Genomic DNA, 22,499 nt, shown 5'->3' on the forward strand with positions numbered 1-22,499 from the left:
GATTATCAGTTTAAACATAAAGAAATGCATTAGGTCACTAAGGTAGTTGGTATGAAATACCATTAACCCTTAGCATAGAAAAGTTAGAGCGAACATATTCAGCAAGTTAGGGCAAGGCCCATGAACAAATAACACTTTTGTCAAGCACGTAGTAAATAGGAATTGTAAAGACAACTAATAGTTGCATATGAGAGGCAAATATAGCTCAGCTAATTTTGAGAGTAGATGTCCCTTTAAGATGTTCCTCTGCAAACAGCCATAGGCACAACAGTTAGTCCCAAGTAGTATGTTAATAGCTACAAGCCATAATAAATAACAGCAATTGTTTTAGGAGATATATGTGCAGCAGATCTTCTTAAGGCACTACAAGTAACACTATGTCTACTTATCCGTTTGCAGGGCTTTTAGGCCATGGGATCCTGTAGTGTGGGGTGTCAGCAGCAACTCAAGGCGAGGTTAGCAGCGCAGCTCCAGGAATGAGATTGCCTCCAGTTCAGGGATGGATGATACCTGTAGTTAAAATGCAGACAAGCCGGCTAAGGCCGACAATAATAGAACACAGTCTCTATGTTTAAGGAATGCCTTCATAGGCAAGAGCCAGGTGCAGTGCATAAGCACTGATACGAGCCAGCGGTGAGGCGCAGTTCCGCGTTCCAAGTTGGAACGTACGTGGCGCCGGGTGATGACGTCATCGCGCAGGCGCGGTATGCGTTCCAGTGTGGAACGCACTACGGCGCCGAAGGCGCCTGTTACACAGTTACACCTGAATCTGTCATCTTCCATTCTTCTATCCCTTCACCCTTCTACAATTTACCAGTTTTTACCCTGTTCGGTAATAAAAGCACAGAAAAGACATTGACTTTATTGCAGCTCTCATCCAGTACCCTAGACGGTGGAGATACAGAGGTAACGTGCCACCCAAAACAAACTAGCAGCTCCTTCGGGGGTAGTGCTACATTTGCAAAATCAGATGGGAACTTGCGGTCTTGCCTAAAATATCTGTTATCTGATCTGTGAGAACTTATGTTGTCACCCACTTTGCAGTAAAGCTTAACACTTCTGCCTTCCTCAATAAGGCTTACTGTGAAACAACCATTACAATGAAACTTTTCCTGTCTCTGCAACTATCAACAATATTGGTAATTCTTCTTTTTGATGGACGTAAGTATATTGTCTATGTAGTACCCTGGTCCTAAACAGGGCTGCTAATAAATCTAGGTGTGGTAGGTGGTAACTAGCCTGGCTAATTGGTAGGTTGATCAACTGATTCCTGTCCTAAGTCTGAGCTTGGTGTAGTCTCTCTCTTCTGTCAATAAGTGGCATTGTCGCTTTTGGCATTGGAATGATGGATTACCATGAATTCAGGTAATGGATAATTAGGTTGTCTCAGCCAATCAGCAGGAGTTTCTTTAACCACTGTGTGTGCTGTGATAGGCTATTTATTTGGGAGGAGTGAGGTGATCGGCGGTTCTTCCCGCCTGGGGCCTCAGCCTGGGTGGGTGTGTGTTGAGGAGGTCCTGATTGCTAGGCCTGAAGTCTGAGGCCTATGCAGGAGTTATGCTTGCTTCTAGGTTCACTAAAGTCCTATCCAGCAGTTCAGGGTACTGCAAAGGAGGAGCAGCCAAGGTTAAGCACGAAGAATGTGTTAGAGGCTCGGCTGGAAGGGAACCTGATTGTTGTCGGAGGTAAAGGAGAAGCAGTTGTCACAACTGTTACCGGAGGCAAGTTTGAGAGGGATGAAGTTCTGAAAGAGGAAAGTGATGCCGCGTACAGTACACACGATCATTTTTCAGCATGAAAAAAACCCGTAGTTTTTCAGCATGTCTAAAAAACGAAGTTTTCCCAACTTCATCATTAAAACTATGTTGCCTACACACCATCGTTTTAAAAAAATTCTCTAGCAAAGCGCGGTGACGTACAACACGTACGACGGCACTTTAAAGGGGAAGTTCCATTCGCCTTTGGGCTGCTTTAGCTGATTCCGTGTTAGTAAAAGACGATTCACGCTTTTTTGTCTGTTACAGCGTGATGAATGTGCTTACTCCATTATGAACGGTAGTTTTACCAGAATGAGCGCTCCCATCTCATAACTTGCTTCTGAGCATGCACGTTTTTTTTCCGTTGTTTTAGCCCACACACGATCATTTTTTACAACCCGAAAAATGACATAGTTTAAAACTACGTTAAAAAATGCAGCATGTTCAAATTTTTTTTGGCGTTTTTCAGAACCTGAAAAATGATGTGAAGCCCACACATGATCCTTTTAAATTACGTTTTAGAAAAACAACATTTTTTTCATGCTGAAAAATGATCGTGTGTACGCGGCATTAGAGCCAAACCCAGAGGTGATTTATTACATGTTACCACTGGATTCTTACTAGGTAGGGGAGATTAGCGAACATCCATTCCCTGGTCTCCCTCCCCTCTACCCAGCAGCACATGACATGCTCGTCCTGGGTATACAGGTAGACAGCAGAGCCTGGGAAGCTTAGTGGGTTGGGGAGCAGCATTGGAAGGGGCAAGCATACTGGGGATGCATTGAAGCAATCAGGCAACTGTACGGCAATTATATCGCTTCCACATAATAACCCCCTCTTCCCCCAGCTGCTGCTGACATATACCATAGAGCAGGGGTGCCCAACCAGTGGCCCGCGGAGCCCTCTGATGTGGAAAAGCAAGCGGATGCAGAAGGAGTAGAGCCACAAAAGCGGATGCTTCCTGTATAGCTCCGGCTCCTGTCACAAGCATGATACCAAATGCTATCTGTGCAGCCTTAGGCCCATTTCATATGATTGGTTTAACCCACACAGACCCTCTATTTATCTCTATGGAGCGGCAGATGTAAACCGACGTGTGTCCATTTGCACCCACCTACCTCCAATCCACTAAAAAAGGAAAAAAAGAAGTGGATCCATCCCCTTCCATCTGGTTGGATCGGATGGGAGGGCCCACAGAGTAGAGTGGGCTGTGTCCGCTCTGCGGATACAGAGCGAACTCGGATCTGTCTTCTATCCGCTCCACTTATTGTGGCACGCAACCAGTTACCAAGTCGCTTGGCCCTCGCTCTTCAACAGGTTGGGCACCCCTGCCATAGAGAGATGATTAAATAAGCCCCTCCCTCCAGCATCCACATTAAGTCTTCATTCACACAGGTGATGTGGTCTGTACAGCATGAATTAGCTGTTTGTTTATGCGACTGAAGTTGCATGCAGACAACCTATGCATAACTCCCAACTGTCCCTGATTTCGAGGGACTGTCCCTGATTTGGAACAATGACCCCCTGTCCCTCTGTCCCTCTTTCCCCCTCATTTTTCCCTCATTTTGGTCTAAACTATATAGTTGTATATAAAATGCACTTTTTATCTATCAAAAAGTGTTTCCCAGTGCTAAACCTTTCATCCAAATTCTAAATTGCTACATTTGTAAATTTTAAAAGCCAATATAAAGGAATAGTAGTGGTAAAAAAAGCCCTTGTGGATTTAATTAACCTTTTTTTTTGGCCAATTGTCACTTAAGGGGGTGTGGCTGGAGGCGTGTTCTATGCCTACATGCGTTTGCTAGTAGGTGTCCCTCATTCCCATCTCACAATGTTGGGAGGTATGAGGGGGTGTGACAGGGGGGTGTGTCCTATGCCTACTTACTTTTGCTAATAGGTGTCCCTCATTCCCATCTCAAAAAGTTGGGAGGTATGTACTCCGTGTACTCTTGATTTATTAGTTGTAGCAGTAATTAACAACATTGGTAAAGTATTTGACCCCCAGTGTCAAATTCTCTCAGTTATCCCTTGTCTCTCAGTTAGGGAGCCCCAAATAACAATTTTCCCTGAGTGTTCTTAATCAGGCTCTCAGTGGGGTCCTCATTAATTTCTATGGAAAGGCCATCATCATTAGTCTCAATAAGTAGAGTTTTCCTTTACAGTCACAAAAGGTAGAAGTAGACTTGAATTGCTTAAAGTGAAAATAAACTGTTCCGGACACCACAAACTTAAAACGGTATTTAATTTACTTTTGGCATTCAAAGCAAAGGCCTCTATCCATCCATGTCTCCATGCTTTATTTTGTTGAGAAGTCACCCCCCTACCCTTGGCCGTCTTGAGTAAGGGCAGCTAGTTCATGTAGCATTCACTTACCGGAGTCCCTTAGCTTGGGCATGCAGGTAGGAGGGTGTGCTTAGCTGAGAAAACCCCTCCTCCCTGCTATCACATAAAAGATAAAAAAAGGCTGATACACCCATGAGGTGAGAGAGCGAAAAATTGGTGTCTGCTCCTTAAGTACCCTCTCCCAGAATGCCCAGCGGCAAAGCACTCCCACTGGGCTGCCTCTGGAAAAGAGAACCCAATACACCTCGGCCTGTTGTACTTTCCATCACGGACCAGAGGCGACAACGACACCTACTGGTAAATGTGGGAAATACACCCAACTCAGCCAAAGTTGGAACAGAGGCCGATTTAGCCATAAACATTAAATCTGAACTAACTACAGTTCAGACAACCCAATAAATTTAGATAATAGCACCTGGTCAACAGGAGCAGGGCGCTACACAAATTAAATTAAGTAAAATATAATATACCTTCCTATCTGTTTACTAAGGCTAGCAGAGTGAGGATTAAAAGTAGATTAAAGTGGACATTTAGTAATTTTTTCATCTTTCCATCTATTAAATCTTCTGCCCTTGTTAATTTAACTTTAGATAGTAAAACATTTTTTTTCTGCCAGTAAATACCTTATACAGCCCACGCTTGTGAGAGTTTGCCAGTAGGAGGGATGAGAGCTGAGGAGGGATGAGTCATAGGAAAGCCAAGGAGAGCTGCAGAGCTGCAGGGGGCTGGATGAGGGCAGAGGATACTGCAGAGATCCATGTTTATTCATGGAGAGAGGAGAAATTTGCAGGCAAGCAGTGGTGTGAGTGAGTGTGTCTGTCTGTATATATGTGTATGTGTGGGCCTCTGTGTGTCTGTGTAAATTCAGGAAGTGAACAGGCAACAGCTTCAGCTGCCCATAGTTAAAATGGCTGCAGCCAGACTCAGTGGCAAGAGATTTCTGCAGCATATTTGGCAAGTACAGAATCACAGTATATATAACATTTTATGCAAAGTGGTTGGAGAGAAGCTTCAGAATGGCAAAGATGTTTTTATTACAAATTATGTAAGCAGACTGCAGTTCCTCTTTAATGTTGATTGGGTGAGTTAGGTTCTGCTTTAATGGATTTTATGCCAGCCGTCAGTATTCAGTACACATGCACAGCAAACACAGAAGTGAAATTGCTAATGCATGTCTCTGTTTATGATGTTCCATATGCATAGCTCCCAACTGTCCCTGATTTCGAGGGACTGTATCTGATTTGGAGCAATGTCCCTCTGTCCCTCATTCCTCCTCATTTGTCCCTCATTTTGGTCTAATCTATATAGATGTGTATAAAATGCACCTTTTTTCTATCAAAAAGTGTTTTCCAGCACTAAACCTTTTATCTGATTTCTAAATTGCTGCATTTGTAAATTCCAAAAGTCAATATAAAGGAATAATAGTGGTTAAAAAAAAGCACTTGTAGGTGTGACCAATCTTGTTTTTCTTTTGTATAATTCTCCTTTAAGGGGGCGTGGCGAGGGGTGTGTCCTATGCCTGCATACTTTTGCTGATAGGTGTCCCAAGTTGGGAGGTATGCATATATAACAATGGCAAGCAGGCCCAAATTTGGAAGGGGACAGGGTTTCTATTTTTTCAGCTAGTAATTGAATGCACCGACTTACCAATCTGTTTGTACATTTACCTACATCTTTTTTGTCCACATGGTCACATTTTAAACAGCCTGCTTATGTTATCTGAATTCACATTTTAGGAGCTTGTATGAAAATTATTAAGGGAAAAGAGGCAAAAGCTCATTCACGACCTTACATGGTGCACATACAACAGTCGCCAGAGCTCTGTGGAGGAATCCTGATTAAACCTCACTGGGTGTTAACTGCAGCACACTGCAACATGTAAGTACTCACCTTTTCCAATGTCTCAGAGCATTATATTTTATTTAGCTTGATTTGCATATTTATAACATTTAACGAAGAGATGGTGGTCTGACTAACAACCATTAGTGTCTGCCCCAACGGCTGCACTGTGATCTCACCACCACTCTGTAGAAACTTGACGTCCCCGTCATCTTGCTACACCCCACACTCCTCCACAGTAATGATACAGGAATTTTGCAATTTATATTTATTTTTAACAGTAAACTGAGTTTATATAATGAAATACAGTACTTAGAACTCTGTCTGACTTTTTATTTGTTGATTTTAAAAGCAGCGGCAAGCCTGCTGATCTCACAGGTTTGCTAATCTGACAGAACACTGCATTTTCGCATTTTAAATTCAACATCTAAACAGTCAGACGGAGTTCTAAGTACTGTACTGTATTTAATTATATAAACTCAGTTTACTGTTAAAAATAGCAAAAATCCGGTGGGTGTAACAACATGTCCACCTGTCGCCTTCTCACTGTATCATTACTGTGGAGGAGTGCGGTGTGTAGCAAGATGGCGGCGAAAAATGTTCACTTCTGTTACAAATTCTGATGGGTTGCCTGATCTGACGAAACACATGCATGCCTGAGCTAAGGGCAGGAAGGAAATGCTACATGAATTATCTGCCTTTACTCAATTGCTGTGACTAGAAATGCTAGGGGGTAGTATTTAAAGTGATTTCTCATCAAAATAGAGCATGGAGATATGAATGGATGGGTGAGTTTGCTTTGAATATGAAAAATGAATTAAATAGCAATTTTGGTTTGTCGTGCTCAGATGCAGTGCAGCTTTAATATCATTTCCAGGAAGGAATTTTTCCCCCTGCTGTAGCAAATTGGATCATGCTCTGCTGGGGTTTTTTGACTTCCTCTGGATCAACTGTGGATATGGAGTTGGGTGTATGGGATTGTACTGTGTTTTTTATTTTGTTTGTTTATTTTTTTGTGGTTGAACTGGATGGACTTGTGTCTTTTTTCAACCTGACTAACTATGTAATTGAATTCGTTTTTTTTTCCTCCTTTGTTAAATAATTGAAAACCTTTATAAATATGTTTTTTTTCCACACAGCAATCTTACAGCAAACATTACACTTGGTGCCCATTCAATTTCTGCTGTAGAAAAAGAGAAGCAATTTCGAAAAACGAATAGAGTGATTACACATGAGCTTTATAAGGATGGATCATTTAACTATGATGTTGCTCTTCTGCAGGTATAAGTCATTTAGCATTCTTCTGGTGATTAATTGGTCGATACAATATTATCAGCAGCAGTAATGATGGGATTTGGCACAAACAATAGCTTTTTAATTTTTAGAAAATAAAGAAGGCCAAAGAAAATGGGAACACTGCCCTAAGAGATGTGTACTAATGGTCCTTTCACGCGTTGATCTGCCCGGCGGACTCCGTTGATCCCCACTGAGCCGGCAGATGACAGCTCCATCTCTGCTCATTGTGCAGAGACAGACCTGTCAGAGCCCAATTTTCTTCTATAGGGAGATTGGATGAAAACAGATCCGCCTGCCTGTTTTCCTCCTATTCTATCCCAGATGGATGGAAAATAGGGTCACCAACCATCTGGATTTCACAGACAGGATTGGATCGCAGCGGTTTTTAGCGGATATGTCACTGTTGTCATAGGAGTTAATGGAGCATCCGACCAGGTCTGCCTGAAAAACTGGCAGGTGGGCCTGATCGGAAAGCCTGTGTAATGCCGCGTACACACGAACATTTTTCAGCATGAAAAAAACGAAGTTTTTCGGCATGTAGAAAAAAATAAGTTTTTCCAACTTCATCATTAAAACGACGTTGCCCACACACCATAGTTTTTAAAAAATTCTCTAGCAAAGCGCGGTGACGTACAACACGTACGACGGCACTATAAAGGGGAAGTTCCCTGCAGATGACGCCACCCTTGGGGCTGCTTTAGCTGATTCCGTGTTAGTAAAAGACGATTCACGCTTTTCTGTCTGTTACAGCGTGATGAATGTGCTTACTCCATTACGAACGGTAGTTTTACCAGAACGAGCGCTCCCGTCTCATAACTTTCTTCTGAGCATGCGCGGGTTTTTAACGTCGTTTTAGCCCACACACGATCATTTTTTACAACCCGAAAAACGTCATAGTTTAAAACGTCGTTAAAAAATGCAGCATGTTTGAATTTTTTTTTGTCGTTTTTCAGAACCCGAAAAATGATGTGAAGTCCACACACGATCATTTTAAATGACATTTTTTAAAAACGACGTTTTTTTTCATGCCGAAAAATGATCGTGTGTACGCGGCATAAGGCCCCTTTCACACTACTGTGACTTCAAAGTCGCACGATTTCACCGCGATTTCTCGGACGCGATTTTGCCACGATTTCAGGAAATGCCTGTGTAAGTGGCATCAAAATCGGACCAAAGTAGTGCAGGGACTACTTTGAAGTCGTACTAATATGAATAGTTGTCATTGGAAATCATTGGAAACAACTTGTCATGATACTTTGCCATCACAAATCGTGGGACAAGTTGTATAAGTGTGAAAGGGGCCTCTAGCAAAACAATTAAAAACTGATTGGTGGGTAGTGGCAATTTTAATAAAGGTAAAGCAGAACTTCACCCCAAAGGGGAGTTCCACTCTTCTTCTTCCTCCTCCTCCTCCTACCCCCTTCCTTTGAAATATTTGGAGCATATTTTTTTTTGGGGGGGGGGGGGGGGGACAGATTGTTCTCTCTCTCTCTCTACAAAGCTCTGTGTTGATTGTCAACACAGAGCTCTGGGCTGTAGTTGTACAAAGCCAATCAGCAGATCCCAGCCTGAAAAACGCCCCAGTGTGAAAGGGGTCTTACATCATCTGTCTTCTGTATATGTACATGCTGGATTTTTATGCATCTGTAATTTTTGTACAACTGTTTGAGAGCAATAAACAGAGTTTTAAAAAATGTAGAAAAAATATATATATAAACATTTTTTTTTAAATGACCATTGACAATGCTTGGAAAGGGAAATAGGAGGGCACAGGAGAGCTGTCAGTCTCACTTTCAGACCTTTCTGGAGGTGATAGCTTGAGTGCACCGCCATGTAAGTTTTACCTAAAATCCTGCGAGGAGGGACGGGGCTCTTCTATAGAATTTACATGGGTATAACCTAGGTAGGGTTTAATGTATTTTTCATTTTTCATAAAGGTGATTTATATATATATATATAAATTATTTTTTTATTCAGTTATCCAAAGACGCAGAACTTACACGTGCTGTGAAAGCTCTGCCACTGCCTGAAAGCTGTGATGAGCCATTTGAAGGAACTGTTTGTGAAGTGGCAGGATGGGGTGTGACAAGAAATGGAAATAAACCATCAGATAAACTCATGGAGGCAAATGTTACCATAATGGACAAAACAGCCTGCTATAAGTATTGGAAAAACGAAAAACTTGAAAATAGTTTTATTTGTACCAATCAAAATGGAACAGAAACTTGCGGGGTATGTATAAGGCAACTCTAAACCAGGCAACAATAGCCAATCAGAAAACTGGTAATGTAAGTTAACACAAAATGGCAGTTAAAAATAACAAGATAAAAATGAATAGCCCATTAAAAATGTAAGTTTTTTTGATACAATATACAGCTTCACTCCGTAGATTTCCCCCTCAGTACATTTTTGCATCTACTAGATTTCCTCAGTCTTTGAATTGTGTCAGGCCTCGTACACACGACAGAGTTTCTCGGCAGAATTCAGCGAGAAACTCGGTCAGAGCCGGATTCTGCCGAGAAACTCTGTCGTCTGTACACTTTCGGCCCGATGGAGCCGCAGAGGAACTCGTCGAGAAAATAGAGAACATGTTCTCTATTTTCTCGTTGTTCTATGGGAGAACTCGGCCCGCTGAGCTCCTCGGCGGCTTCAGGGCTGAACTGGCCGAGGAACTAGATGTGTTTGGCACGTCGAGTTCCTCGGCCGTGTGTACGAGGCCTAACACTCATGTCAGTACATGAACTGACTGGCTATTGGCTTCCTGTACTGCTACTCCCTCCCACCCAGTACAGGGAATGCGAGAGACTGACACCAGGTCATTCAAATACTTACTGCTTACATTTAAAATAGTACAAATAATGGTGTATTAATGGTTCCAGAGCTGCATTCATTTGTGTCTTTTATATATATCCAGAGTTCAGCTTTAAAGAAAATCTGGAATGATAATAAAGTTACATAATCTACAAAATGTCATTTTAATCAGAATGTTTTGCATTCCTCAACAGCCTGATAAAAACGTTAGCTAAACTGTTCTGTATCAGCATCTGTTGTACCTGTGACAAGCTTCTTGTAGACCCAGTCTGTAAGGATGTATGCAGCAGGTTGAATGATGCAGACAGCTTACTCAATGAATAAAGACTCCAGAGGTGTTTTTCCAATGCTTCTTTATGCTTCAAGGTAACAAGGATATGAACATAGAGGCTTTTTCATAGATACATTTCCAATGAAGTTACACAGCTCCCACACTCTGCAGTCTATTCAAGCAACTAAGCAAAATGGGGTTTAGAGCAGGAAATGGAGGGTGGGAACAACCAAACTAACCAGAACAGCAGGGGGGTAAGGATCATACCAAATAACATAGTAACATAACATGTAATAACAACTGCTAGACAGTAAAGCTGCGTGGCAGCACATAAACCCAAGAATTAAAATATACCGTACTGCAGCTTAATGGTCTTCAGACGTTTGCTTGACAAAATCACATATTTTGCTGCTAAACCGTTTGCCGACCCTATACTGTATATATATGGTGGCAAGGTGGCTCTCCTGTGCAAAATCACATAACTGTATGTGATTTTGTACTTCTGGGTCTGGGGTGCGTGTGATTGAACACAGCGGGAGCCAATCAGCAGGTCCAGCGGACGCGATGCTCTCTGGAACCCACCGATAGCTCCCGAGAGAGACAGAACGGCGGTCTGCCTATGTAAACAAGGTCGATTGCCGTTCTATGAATAGGGGAGGTAGTGATCCTGTGTTTCTGCTAAGCAGGAACACTGATCTCTGCCTTCAAACAGGACAAGCACATCCCCCACAGGGTTTTGTTTCTTCTTTCCTCTCAATACGTGCTTGGGTTGTAAGTTGTTTTTGTTGTTTGTATATAAAATAAATAAATACATTTGATAAAAAAAAATAAGTAATGCAGTGCTGTATTGCAAAAAATGGCCTGGTCATGAAGGGACGTAAACCTTCCGGAGAGCAAGTGGTTAAACAGCAGACCTATTAAAATCCTTTTAAGAAAAATTAAATGAGCAAAGCTAATCTTAAAGTGGAGCTCCACCAAAAAGGGGACGCTCCACTTGTTTACAAAACCCCACCCACCCCCACATTTGGCACTTTTTTGGGGGGCAGGGACCTACTTTTGACGGGTACCAGCTCCCACTTCTGGCTCCCCCTCATTTCCCCGTAGTCTTCTGGGACACATCACAGGTCTCAGAAGACTACGGGACCATTCGCAAGGCACAGTGTGACTCGCACATGCTGTGAAGCCACAAGGCTCTACTTCCTGTTTCCCTTACTAGAGATGCCGGTGCCTGCACCTGAAGTCAATTAAAGAATCAGATCGACCAAATCAGAGACACGGTCCTGTCTGACCACTCCATGGTCATCATGTCCATACGCACTATAGCCGGTATGGCAAAGAGTGGACATTGGCGGCTAAACGAGTCAATTCTCTCTAATCCAACCACAACAACAGAAATCAATAAAGCTCTTCAAGAATATTTCACAATTAACAATGTTGAGGATATCTCCGCAGAGACCCTATGGGCAGCCCATAAAGCTTGTATTAGAGGTAAAATTATTCAGATCTCCACACGAATCAAAAGAGAACACGAAGCGGACGTTGTGAGATTGGAGAGGTCATACAGGACCCTAAGGGCACAACACAAAAAGAAACCGTCTTTAGCCTTACTAGAGAATATTGACAAGCTGAGACTAGAACTTAATTTAGTTCTCACAACAAAAGCGGAGAGATCTCTCCGCTGGAGTGGCAATAAGTTTTACACCCAAAAAGAAAAGATAGGTCAGATGTTAGCGACCAAATTGTCCCCTAAAACAAGGTTTCATTCCTTGCCCAAGATTCGCATAGCGGGTCAAGAACCTACGGCCAATCCAAAAAAGATTCTGGAAGCATTTCAAACATTCTATTCTAACCTGTATAGTGCTCCTCCACAGCTTCCCAGGGACTCGATCGACGATTTCCTGGACAGCCTATCCATCCCATCCTTAGACACAGAACATAGAGACAGGTTGGAAGCACCTTTTTCGGTTGAGGAGGTGGCGACAGTAATCAAGGGCCTCCGTAAGGGTTCAGCCCCAGGCCCAGATGGTCTATCAGTCCCCTATTATAAAACATTTGCAGATACCCTAGTCCCACATATGACAAACTTTTTTAATTTCAAGACTCAAGGCTCCCCCTTGGGTACACAACTGAATACTGCATACATTACGGTTATTCCAAAACCGGAGAAAAATCTAGAAGAAGTTTGTAATTACCGCCCCATATCCCTGATAAATAATGACCTAAAAATTCTTACAAAAATTCTAGCTGTCCGCATCTCCTCTTTCATTGGTAAATATATTCACAAGGACCAAGTTGGGTTTATCCCAGGTCGACAAGGCCCAGATCAAGTGAGAAGGGCAGTAGACAGAGACAGAGGGACAGAGGTCCGAAACAACAAGGCTTTCTCCTAGCACTTGATCTGCAGAAGGCCTTTGATTCTGTGTCCTGGCAATATCTCCTCCCCCTACTAGAGCGATGGGGCTTTCTATTCCAACCCCAAGGCCCTAATCCGAATCCAAGGGTACTATTCTTCCCCAATAGACATAGCTAGGGGTACCAGACAGGGATGCCCTCTCTCCCCAATCATTTTTGCAATGGCAATTGAAACCCTGGCAGTAGCTATCCGACAGAACCCTGACATTTTGGGTGTATCATTTGGAGATCAAACTCATAAATGTGGGCTCTTTGCCGATGATTTACTATTATTTCTAACCTCTCCCATTACTTCCTTACCAAACCTCTACAGGGTAATTTCAGAATTCTCTAAAATCTCTGGGCTTCAGGTTAATTATGCCAAATCACAAGCCTTGAATGTGTCCCTCCCACCTTCCACAGTATCCCTCCTCCAACAGTCATTCAAATTTGAATGGTGTCCCTCATCCATCAAATATCTAGGGATTTCCTTAACAGCGCGTACAGAATCCCTATACACAAACAATTATCCTCCCCTATACCGAAAACTTACAGCAGACATGAATAACTGGGCCAAATATGAACTTTCCTGGCTAGGCAGAATTAACTCTATAAAGATGACCTTGCTTCCTAGAATCTTATATCTATTTCGCTCCCTTCCCATCCCCATCAGAAAAGACCAGTTGCAGTCTTTACAAAGCAAAATACTCAAATTCATCTGGGGCAAGTCAGGTTACAGAATCCCCCAAAACACCCTATATAACCATAGGAAAAGAGGGGGGCTGGGATTACCGCATCTATATAAGTACTTCTTAGCCGCCAGGCTGGCTCAACTATCAGTAGTTTACTCCAAATTTGATAAACCGGACTGGGTCCACATAGAGAAACAGGCTGTCCCCCATCTTTCCCTAGACTACTTACTTTGGTGCCCCCAAAAGAGAAGACCACCCATTTTGTCCCCCTCCCTCTCTCAATCTTACGCCCTTTGGGATAGAATCCGTCACCTTCCAGCCCTGGTTTCGAAAGCGCAACCTCTAGCCAATATATTTCAAAACCCAAATTTTCCACCTGGAATGGACAATAAGGCCTTCAGTTGGTGGTTGGACAAGGGCCTGTACCGCATAGGACACTATTTCACAACCAAGGGCCCTCTTACCCTAGACCAGTGTTTAACCAAGTTGGATCTCCCTGACACTGAAAAATTCAGATTCAGACAGATATCACAATTCCTACACACTCTATGGACGGAGAGACCTCTACCTCCCAAATTCACAGACTACGAGCTCTGGTGCGGGCAGGCCATGGGACAAAGGGGAGGGATATCTGTCATCTACTCTTCCCTCACTCGCCCGACCGAGAAGTCTTCCTACATGATGGCATGGGAGGCCGACCTCCAACTTGAATGGGACCTGGAGACCTGGCAAGCGGCTTGCTTTGATTCATTTCAGGGTATTTTAAATACTTCCTTGATGGAAGCAAACTTAAAAGTTCTCATGAGGTGGTATATGACTCCCGCCAGACTTGCGGCCATCTACCCATCATCAGATCCCAGTTGTTTTAGAGGATGCCAACTCCTGGGTTCGATGGTGCATGTCTGGTGGGAATGCCCCCGAATTAGACCAGTCTGGAAGAAGATTTTTAACCTCATCTACACAGTCACTAAATGCTCGGTCCCCAGGTCAGCATCTGTTGCTCTCCTAAACGCTCGGATTCCGGGTATATTCAAGCCCAATCAGAAGCTGATCCGATTTATGCTCCTCGGGGCTAAAATTACCATCGCTAGGGCTTGGAAACAACCCAGGGTTTTCATTAAAGCGGTAAACCGCAAGATTTTGTGGATCATGATGCAGGAAAAGCTGGCCAGCATCCTATCTAACACGAAACAAAAATTTGAAGCTGTATGGGAACCATGGGCGTCCCACTGTGGTTTATCTCTAGATACTGGGGTACACCCTGGGCAACCTGCATCCTCCAGCTCTAGTTAGGCACATGCTCCCTTCCCTTTCTTTTTCTCTTCCCCCCACTTCTCTTTCTCTTTCCTACCTCTTATCCTTTTAAGATAGTTGTTTGACTTAAGGGTAATGTTTTATATTCGTTTTTTTATAAAAAAACAATTTGGCAACACTATAGGCCTAATTGAATTCGTAAGTACGAGCTAGAAGTGCACTGAAGTCAAATTCAAACCCACTAATTTTCTTACGTATGCTTTTATTGGAGGGGGTGGATTGGGGGGGGGGGCCTGGCCGGGGCACAGAATGATCCCATTAGGGGTGCCCGGGACAGGTAGGACTCCCCTGAGCGAGTGACTACTATATTCATTTTTTTCCTCCCCTTCCCCTGTTAGCAAGCTCGTATATTTCCTTTAATCAGCCTACATCCGGGCAATATGAAGTCGGTTGAGGCCTTGTTGCTGACATTTTGCCTTATTTGTTGAATGTTTTGATGTTGTAGACACGGCCTTTGGTCATACTGTAATTGTATTCTATATTTGGAAAAATAAAAATCTATTGAAAGAAAAAAAAGAATCAGATCGAGTGAGGACATCGCTGAATCCCTGGACAGGTAAGTGTCCTTATAGTAAAAGTATTTGTATAGTAGCTGCTGACTTTTAATTTTTTTATTTTATTTTGAAGGAGCCTGGAGCCTTTAACTCGTTACTTCTGGAGGAAAATATATTTAACCTCCACATGCAGAAAGGCTTCTTCACAGTAAGAGCTGTGAAAATGTGGAATAGACTCCCTCAAGAGCTAGTTCTGGCCAGCTTAGTAGATCATTAAAAAAAAGAGCTGGATTCATTCCTAAATTTACAAAATATAACTGAATATTTAAATTTATAGGTAATAACACCTTATTAGTGGATCCAGGTAATAACCACTTGCCTCCTGGGGGCAGGGCCTTCTTAATGAGCGGGTATACCTGGGCAGAGCCCAGGGGCCCCAGCTGCATGGAGGGCCCTGCACTTTCCCTGTCCCCTTGCAGCTTAGTTTGTAAGTAACATCAGTGGCGTACTAAGTGGGGGGCCGGCCGTCCCGGGGGGTCAGGCCGGCGCCCCCCCCTCCGCACTGTGGGGGGGTCTGTATTGTAGGGGGTCTGTATTGTAGGGGGTCTGCACTGTAGGGCTGGCTGTGTAATATAAAGGGGTGTAGGGTGCTGTGTAATATAAAGGGGTCCGGAGGTGCAGGGGCTGTGTAATGTAAAGAGGTCCTTAGGTGCAAGGTGCTGTGTAATGTAAAGGGGTCTAGAGGTGCTGTGTAATGTAAAGGGGTCTAGAGGTGCTGTGTAATGTAAAGAGGTCCTTAGGTGCAAGGTGCTGTGTAATGTAAAGGGGTCTAGAGGTGCTGTGTAATGTAAAGGGGTCTAGAGGTGCTGTGTAATGTACACAGTAGTGACAAAGAGATATTTAAGGATGCAGAGGTTTGCAGGGGGGGGGGTTGCCAGATATAGGATCTGCCTGGGTGCCAAATGCACTAGGTACTGCAGTGCTTTTTCAAATGGATCGGGTCATCAGGAGCATCAGCAGTGCGGGGAGGCTGCCTGTAACACTCCCCCCTCATTTAATCAAGTTAGGCTGTTCCTCTGAGATCTTCAATATCTCCTGAGGCAGCCAAAGTTTGTGGGTGGAGCCTCATTCATTCAAGCTGAGTAGGAGAGAGCAGAGAGCACAGGAGCTCAGGAGTGTTTGCATCCAGCAATGATATACGTGACTGAGCACATCACTGCATACAGCATTACCTTCCAATATTTCACCCTACACCAGTGATTCTCAACCATCTAGTGCCGTGACCCCTTGATAAAATTTCCCAAGCTGTGGGGACCCCTAACAGTAAAATTATTTTGTAGCAAGGGTTGTCGGCACCCAAGGCAAGACAAGTAATTTGTGCCCCTAACCCACGGACATTTGGCGTTCCCTGAGTCCCTTCCACTCATACGCAGTGTTGCAAGTAACGGCGTTTAAATAAACGCTGTTACGTAACGATTGGCCTCCTGCGGGTAACTTTTTTTGGGATGTACCACTTTTTCTCTTTGTTATCCTTTCTTTCCCTTTTATCTCTCTATCCTAATTTTTATTTTTTTTCCCATCACTCTCTCAAGCCGTCTTTCTTGTTGTTTAATGGAAACTATAATCACAGGTAGTGTTACTCACTGTGTCTCCGACTTTGCGGTGTCTCGTAGCAGTGACACCTATGCCGAAATCAGGAGATAGGGTCTCCTCCAGCCCCTCCCACTTCATTCTTTACCAGTCAGCTGACCTCTAGTCTCAACCCCCCACCATGCCATGAACTGAATGGGTGGCTGTGAAGAGGCTGAGTGGGTGTCCGCAGGCTCCAGGGACAGCCCTGCTGGGTGGCTGCAAAAAGACTAGGAGAGCTGTGCGGGCTTCAGGAACAGCCCAGGATTCGGTGACGCCTGGCAAATTGTCATTTGACCCCCGAGGGGGTCCCGACCCCCAGGTTGAGAACCACTGCCATACACTGTCCAACCCTACCTCTGTACTGCCCTATACTGTACTAACCTACCTCTGTACTGCCCTATACTGTCCAAACCTACCTGCCCTATTTTGAGGTATTGTATTTGTTTATTTTTCTGTTGGTCAAGCTATTGTTTTTTGTTGACAGATGTTTCATCCCCCCCCCCCCCCAGCTTAAATTTACCTGAGCTGGCAGCTTACACAAAAACCTACACTAGCACCTACCTACCTACCTAAGGTAGAGGATGCTACATACACAACTTTGTATTAAACTTGTATTTAAAATAGAAAATACATTAAAATGAATTTCAACTATCAAAATAAAGTTAACTGGGAATGGGAAAGAATTTTCCCCCTCAATCTGGGGCGTGCGGTGCGGTGTGACATAATATGTGTTGCACAATTGTTGTTTATGTATGTGTGTGTGTATGTGTTCGTATGTGCACACATTTTAACCACTTCCTCAAAGTGATGTTTTTCGTCGGGAAATAACGCAAAACGCCAAAAACGCTAATAAACGCTCAAAACGCTCAAAAACAGATTTTTATCCATTGAAAAAAAAAACGCTACACTAAAAAACGCTAATAAACGCTATTGCAAAAATGCTAAAAAACCTTGAAAGGCTCCCTGCAAAGCTACTGGCGTTTTTTATAGCTTGTTTTAGCTTGTTTTAGCTTCCAGTGTGCATGGAGCCTTAATCTGCTGACTAGTCAGTGTTGGCTGTATTATGTTTACTGTATGAACCATATTCTGCTATTGCTGAATTACCAAACCACTCAAATCCTCAATTACGCTTTGTTCTAGTAATATCCAAATTTGGTAAATACTGTGGTCACCAAGTAAAACTGGAACAATTGTTTTTTTTCTTTTGTGGTTTTTACAGGGTCTACAATTATTGCTTTCCATAGAATTGTGATTGTCTCCTGTAGCATGTCTGCAGTTTCTGATTGTCTCCTGTAGTATGTCCACAGTCTCTGATTGTCTCCTGTAGTATGTCCGCAGTCTCTAATTGTCTCCTGTAGCATGTCTACAGTCTCTCATTGTCTCCTGTAGCATGTTCGCAGTCTCTGATTGTCTTCTGTAGTATATCCGCAGTCTCTGAGTGTCTCTTGTAGTATGTCCGCAGTCTCTAATTGTCGCCTGTAGCATGTCTACAATCTAAGATTGTCTCCTGTAGCATGTCCGCAGTCTCAGATTGTATTCTGTAGCATGTCCGCAGTCTCTGATTGTCTCCTGTAGCATGTCTGCAGTCTCTGATCGTCTCCTGTAGCATGTCCGCAGTCTCTGATTGTCTCCTGTAGTTGTAGTATGTCCGCAGTCTCTGATTGTCTCCTGTAGCATGTCTGCAGTCTCTGATTGTCTTCTGTAGCATGTCCGCAGTCCCCGATTGTCTCCTGTAGCATGTCCGCAGTCTTCGGTTATCTCCTGTAGCATGTCCACACTCTCTGGTTGTCTCCTCTAGTATGTCCGTAGTCTCAGATTGACTCCTGTACCATGTTTGCAGTCTCAGATTGTATTCTGTTACATGTCCGCAGTCTCTAATTGTATTCTGTTACATGTCCGCAGTCTCTGATTGTCTCCTGTAGCATGTCCGCAGTCTCTGATTTTTTTACTGTAGTACATCAGCAGTCTCTGATTGTCTCTTGTAGCATGTACGCAGTGTCCAGTTGTCTACTGTAGCATGTCTGCAGTCTCTGATTGTCTTCTGTAGCATGTCCGCAGTCTCCAGTTGTCTCCTGTAGCATGTCCGCAGTCTCCAGTTGTCTCCTGTAGCATGTCCGCAGTCTCCAGTTGTCTCCTGTAGCATGTCCGCACTCTCTGATTGTCTCCTCTAGTATGTCCGTAGTATCAGATTGACTCCTGTACCATGTTCCCAGTCTCAGATTGTATTCTGTTACATGTCCGCAGTCTCTGATTGTATTCTGTTACATGACCGCAGTCTCTGATTGTCTCCTGTAGCATGTTCGCAGTCTCTGATTGTCTCCTGTAGCATGTCCGCAGTCTCTGATTGTCTCCTGTAGTACATCTGCAGTCTCATATTGTCTCCTGTAGCATGTCCGCAGTCTCTGACCCTCTCCTGTAGTATGTGTATTAATGTGCCGCTTTACTTGCTCAATTATTTGGGATTGCTCCACTGCTCAGTGAGTGGTAATGATGTGCATTAACCTCTAGCAAACAATCAGTGAACAGTAGTGATCCGCTGTAATCTCTAGCAACCAATCAGTGAGCGCTAATAATGTGCAGTAACTTCTAGCAACCAATCGGCAAACATAAATTTTGTGTTGTAACCTCTAGAAACCAGCTAGTGAACAGTAAGGATAGGCTGTAACCTCCGGCAACTAGTTGCAATCGCTGCGTTATCTGCTGCAGTAAACTGATTTTCAGTCTACCTGCTATTTTTCGTATGCCTCAGAATTGAGAGGGCTGGGGGGGGGGCCCAAGAAAATGTTTGCCCAGGGCCAAATCAATATTAAAGACGGCCCTGTGTATAGTCACCTTATTTTATATCTATATATTTTTTTTGACAGGGAGACTCTGGTGGACCACTGATCTGCAACGGAGTGCTGCGAGGTGTCGTATCTTTTGGCAACATTAGATGTGGTATTCCTGAAAGTCCAGCTGTCTTTACTGATTTGAATAGCAAGATCGTTTGCTGGATATATAAACAACTGAGTGGCTTGCTGTAAAGAAAACAATGCTATCTTTAGTAAATATTTGATAGAATTTATATGCAAGCTTACCTTTCCATTTCAATTAACAACCAGTTTTGTTTTTCTTAAACTCCCACAAATTCTACTATTGGCTTTGTGAAATCAATGGAACGGTATAAAAATTGGGTGGGAGAACTTGTGACAAAAAAGAAAAAAAACAAAAGGCACAATCCCCAAGGAGACAATAGTGAAACAATGGGGTGTACCCGAATCTCCCACTAGGGGGAATCTCTCCCCTTTCATACCAGCACCTCCCCTAGTGGGAGATTCAGGTAAACCACATTGTTTCACCAATACTCCAGAATTATCGCCCCCTGTTCATGCAGATTGACTTAGTATTTTTCACAGAAATTGAAACTTCTTGATTGAATTTTGCCATGTATTTAAAGAGTAAATTCACTTTTGTTGAGAAAAAAACAGTCCCCTCTGGGTGATCAATGTACATTGCAAGGATTTTTAACAAACATCCATTTCTGCTGTGAAGAAAAACAGTTTGTTGCCTGCAGAGTGAATCTGAATGGGAGTGTTTTGTTATTATTAATCAGCTGATGCACTTGCATTGTTCTCAACAGGAAAATGTTGGATCTGCACCCTTTTAGAAGTGATTAACTCTTTGGAATGACATTTTTGTTGCAGAGGATGCCTAAAATATGACTTGTATTTTTGTTAAGAGTTTTGAGAATTCACTGAGCCAATCACACATGCAGGGAATGACATTTCTGGGGGTGTTCCATGCACCAATGGTTGTCATATTGCATTGTATTTTACAGAAAATTACAGCACTGCGGATTGAAAAGGAAAGGTAATTTTTAACAGCATTCAATTACAACATGTGTATTAATTGTATATGCTGTATTAACCCTTTAACTAAACTGGTAAAACCTTTTTTTCTCCAGAAAAAAAGTTGCTTGACTTTAAAGTGGTTGTACGCCTTAGGTGATATACAGAGATGAAACAAGTCCTCCTATTCAAGTTGTACCTGTTTTTCTGTGGCTATCTCTCCTCTACAGCTTCCTAAAACACACAGATCAGAAGACTATTTCTCAGCAGTAGAAGGCAGGGATCTGACATCACAAACACAGAGCTCAGTGAAACTTGAAACCTGAGTGAGGGAATGGACACACCCTATAAACCCTGTCATAGGGAAACATACACAGCTGAAGCTATAAGTCAACTCCCGTGTTTCGGAGGGGGGCAGGACGTCACCCATTGGACTCAACATAGAGTATTATCAATTATTTATGCAGATAGCAGAGGAATCAGAGAATAGAGAGAAATTACACCTAGTGCTTTGGATATATTTTTCATGCTAGAGGTTTTTAAGCCCGTTCACTGAATATTTAGAACATTATGGGGCATTTGTGGGGAAATTTGAGTGCCCGCGGAATGCCCTATAATGCACCGCGAGGGCATCAATGTATTGCAAAATCGCAGTGTATTGACGGCTGCTGATTGGCCAAAGCATGCACCTGACCTGCATGCTTTGGCTAATCAAGCACGCTCTGCTGTGAGAGCCATGATTGGCCAAAGGCAGGGTGCCTTTGCCCAATCATGGCTCAGGGGGCTAAGTCCACGCCCCACGCTATGTAAGGCTGCTTACATAGTGGCCGTACATAGTGTAATGAATGAGAGCAGCAAAATTAAATTTCTAAATAAAAAAAAATGTAATTTAAAACTGCTCGCGGCTGTTATGTATTGTCGGATCCCGGCAATATACATAAAACTCATTGAAAAAAACGGCGTGAGTTGGGTCTGGTATGGATATTAAGGGGAACCCTGCACCAAAATGTAAAAAAAAATGGTGTGAGGGTCCCCCTAAAGTCCATACCAGGCCCTTCAGGTCTGGTTTGAATTTTAAGGGGAACCCCATGCCAAAATTTGAAAAAAAAATATTTGGGGTCCGCCAAAAAATCCATACCAGGCCCTTCAGGTCTGGTATGGATTTTAAGGGGAACCCTGCGCCAAAATAAAACAAATTATGCGGGGTACCCCCCAGAATCCATGCCAGACCCAACCCTTGCCTGGTGGTTGTGGGGGTCTGCGGGCTTATCGGAATCTGGAAGCCCCCTTTAACAAGGGGACCCCCAGATCCCTGCCCCCCCTATGTGAATGGGTATCGGGTACATTGTACCCTGGCCGTTTTTAAAACAAATTTTGCATGACATATTTCCCCGGGGCAAGGTCCCCATTCACTTTGTACGGCAATAACTTACATATAAGCCCTTAAAATTAGCACTTTTGATTTTGCGTGTTTGCACACATTTTTTGCCTGTCCGCATGTTCTGCTGCGAACCAAACTGGGGGGTGTTCAGCTCATCCCTATGTACAATCACTTTAAAGGGTAACTCCACTTTTAGCAAATAAAAAGAAAAATAATATAGCATATACAATTACTACTCAAGTCATATTGTAATTGAAAGTTATAAACAATTACCTTTCCTTTTGAATCTGCAGCTCTGTAACTTTCTGTAAAATGCAATGCAGTATGTCTACCTGGTGGTGTTCTGTACACACAATTGGGTAGATTCACGTACCCTGGCCTAAAATTAGGACGGCCTAGCCTAGTCTTTTTAGGCTACACCGCCGTAAATTATTTAGGCTATTAGTGATTC

At 43.2% G+C, this 22,499-nt stretch overlaps 1 protein-coding gene across 2 annotated transcripts; it reads left to right on the forward strand.

Moving 5' to 3' along the window:
* Positions 1 to 1,085: 1,085 nt before the first annotated feature.
* LOC120928289 (granzyme A-like) lies at positions 1,086 to 21,340 on the forward strand. Of its 2 annotated transcripts, XM_040339387.1 has the most exons (5): positions 1,086 to 1,161; positions 5,837 to 5,978; positions 7,079 to 7,220; positions 9,213 to 9,467; positions 19,705 to 21,340. In XM_040339387.1, exons 1-5 carry the CDS (start codon positions 1,101 to 1,103, stop codon positions 19,861 to 19,863), a joined length of 759 nt encoding a protein of 252 aa, XP_040195321.1. In that variant the 5' UTR covers positions 1,086 to 1,100; the 3' UTR covers positions 19,864 to 21,340. The 2 variants fall into 2 exon arrangements, with proteins under 2 accessions (XP_040195321.1, XP_040195323.1); XM_040339389.1 differs by lacking the exon at positions 9,213 to 9,467.
* Positions 21,341 to 22,499: the final 1,159 nt, after the last annotated feature.

Source organism: Rana temporaria, chromosome 1 (assembly GCF_905171775.1).
Source record: "Rana temporaria chromosome 1, aRanTem1.1, whole genome shotgun sequence".
Classification (NCBI taxonomy): domain Eukaryota; kingdom Metazoa; phylum Chordata; class Amphibia; order Anura; family Ranidae; genus Rana; species Rana temporaria.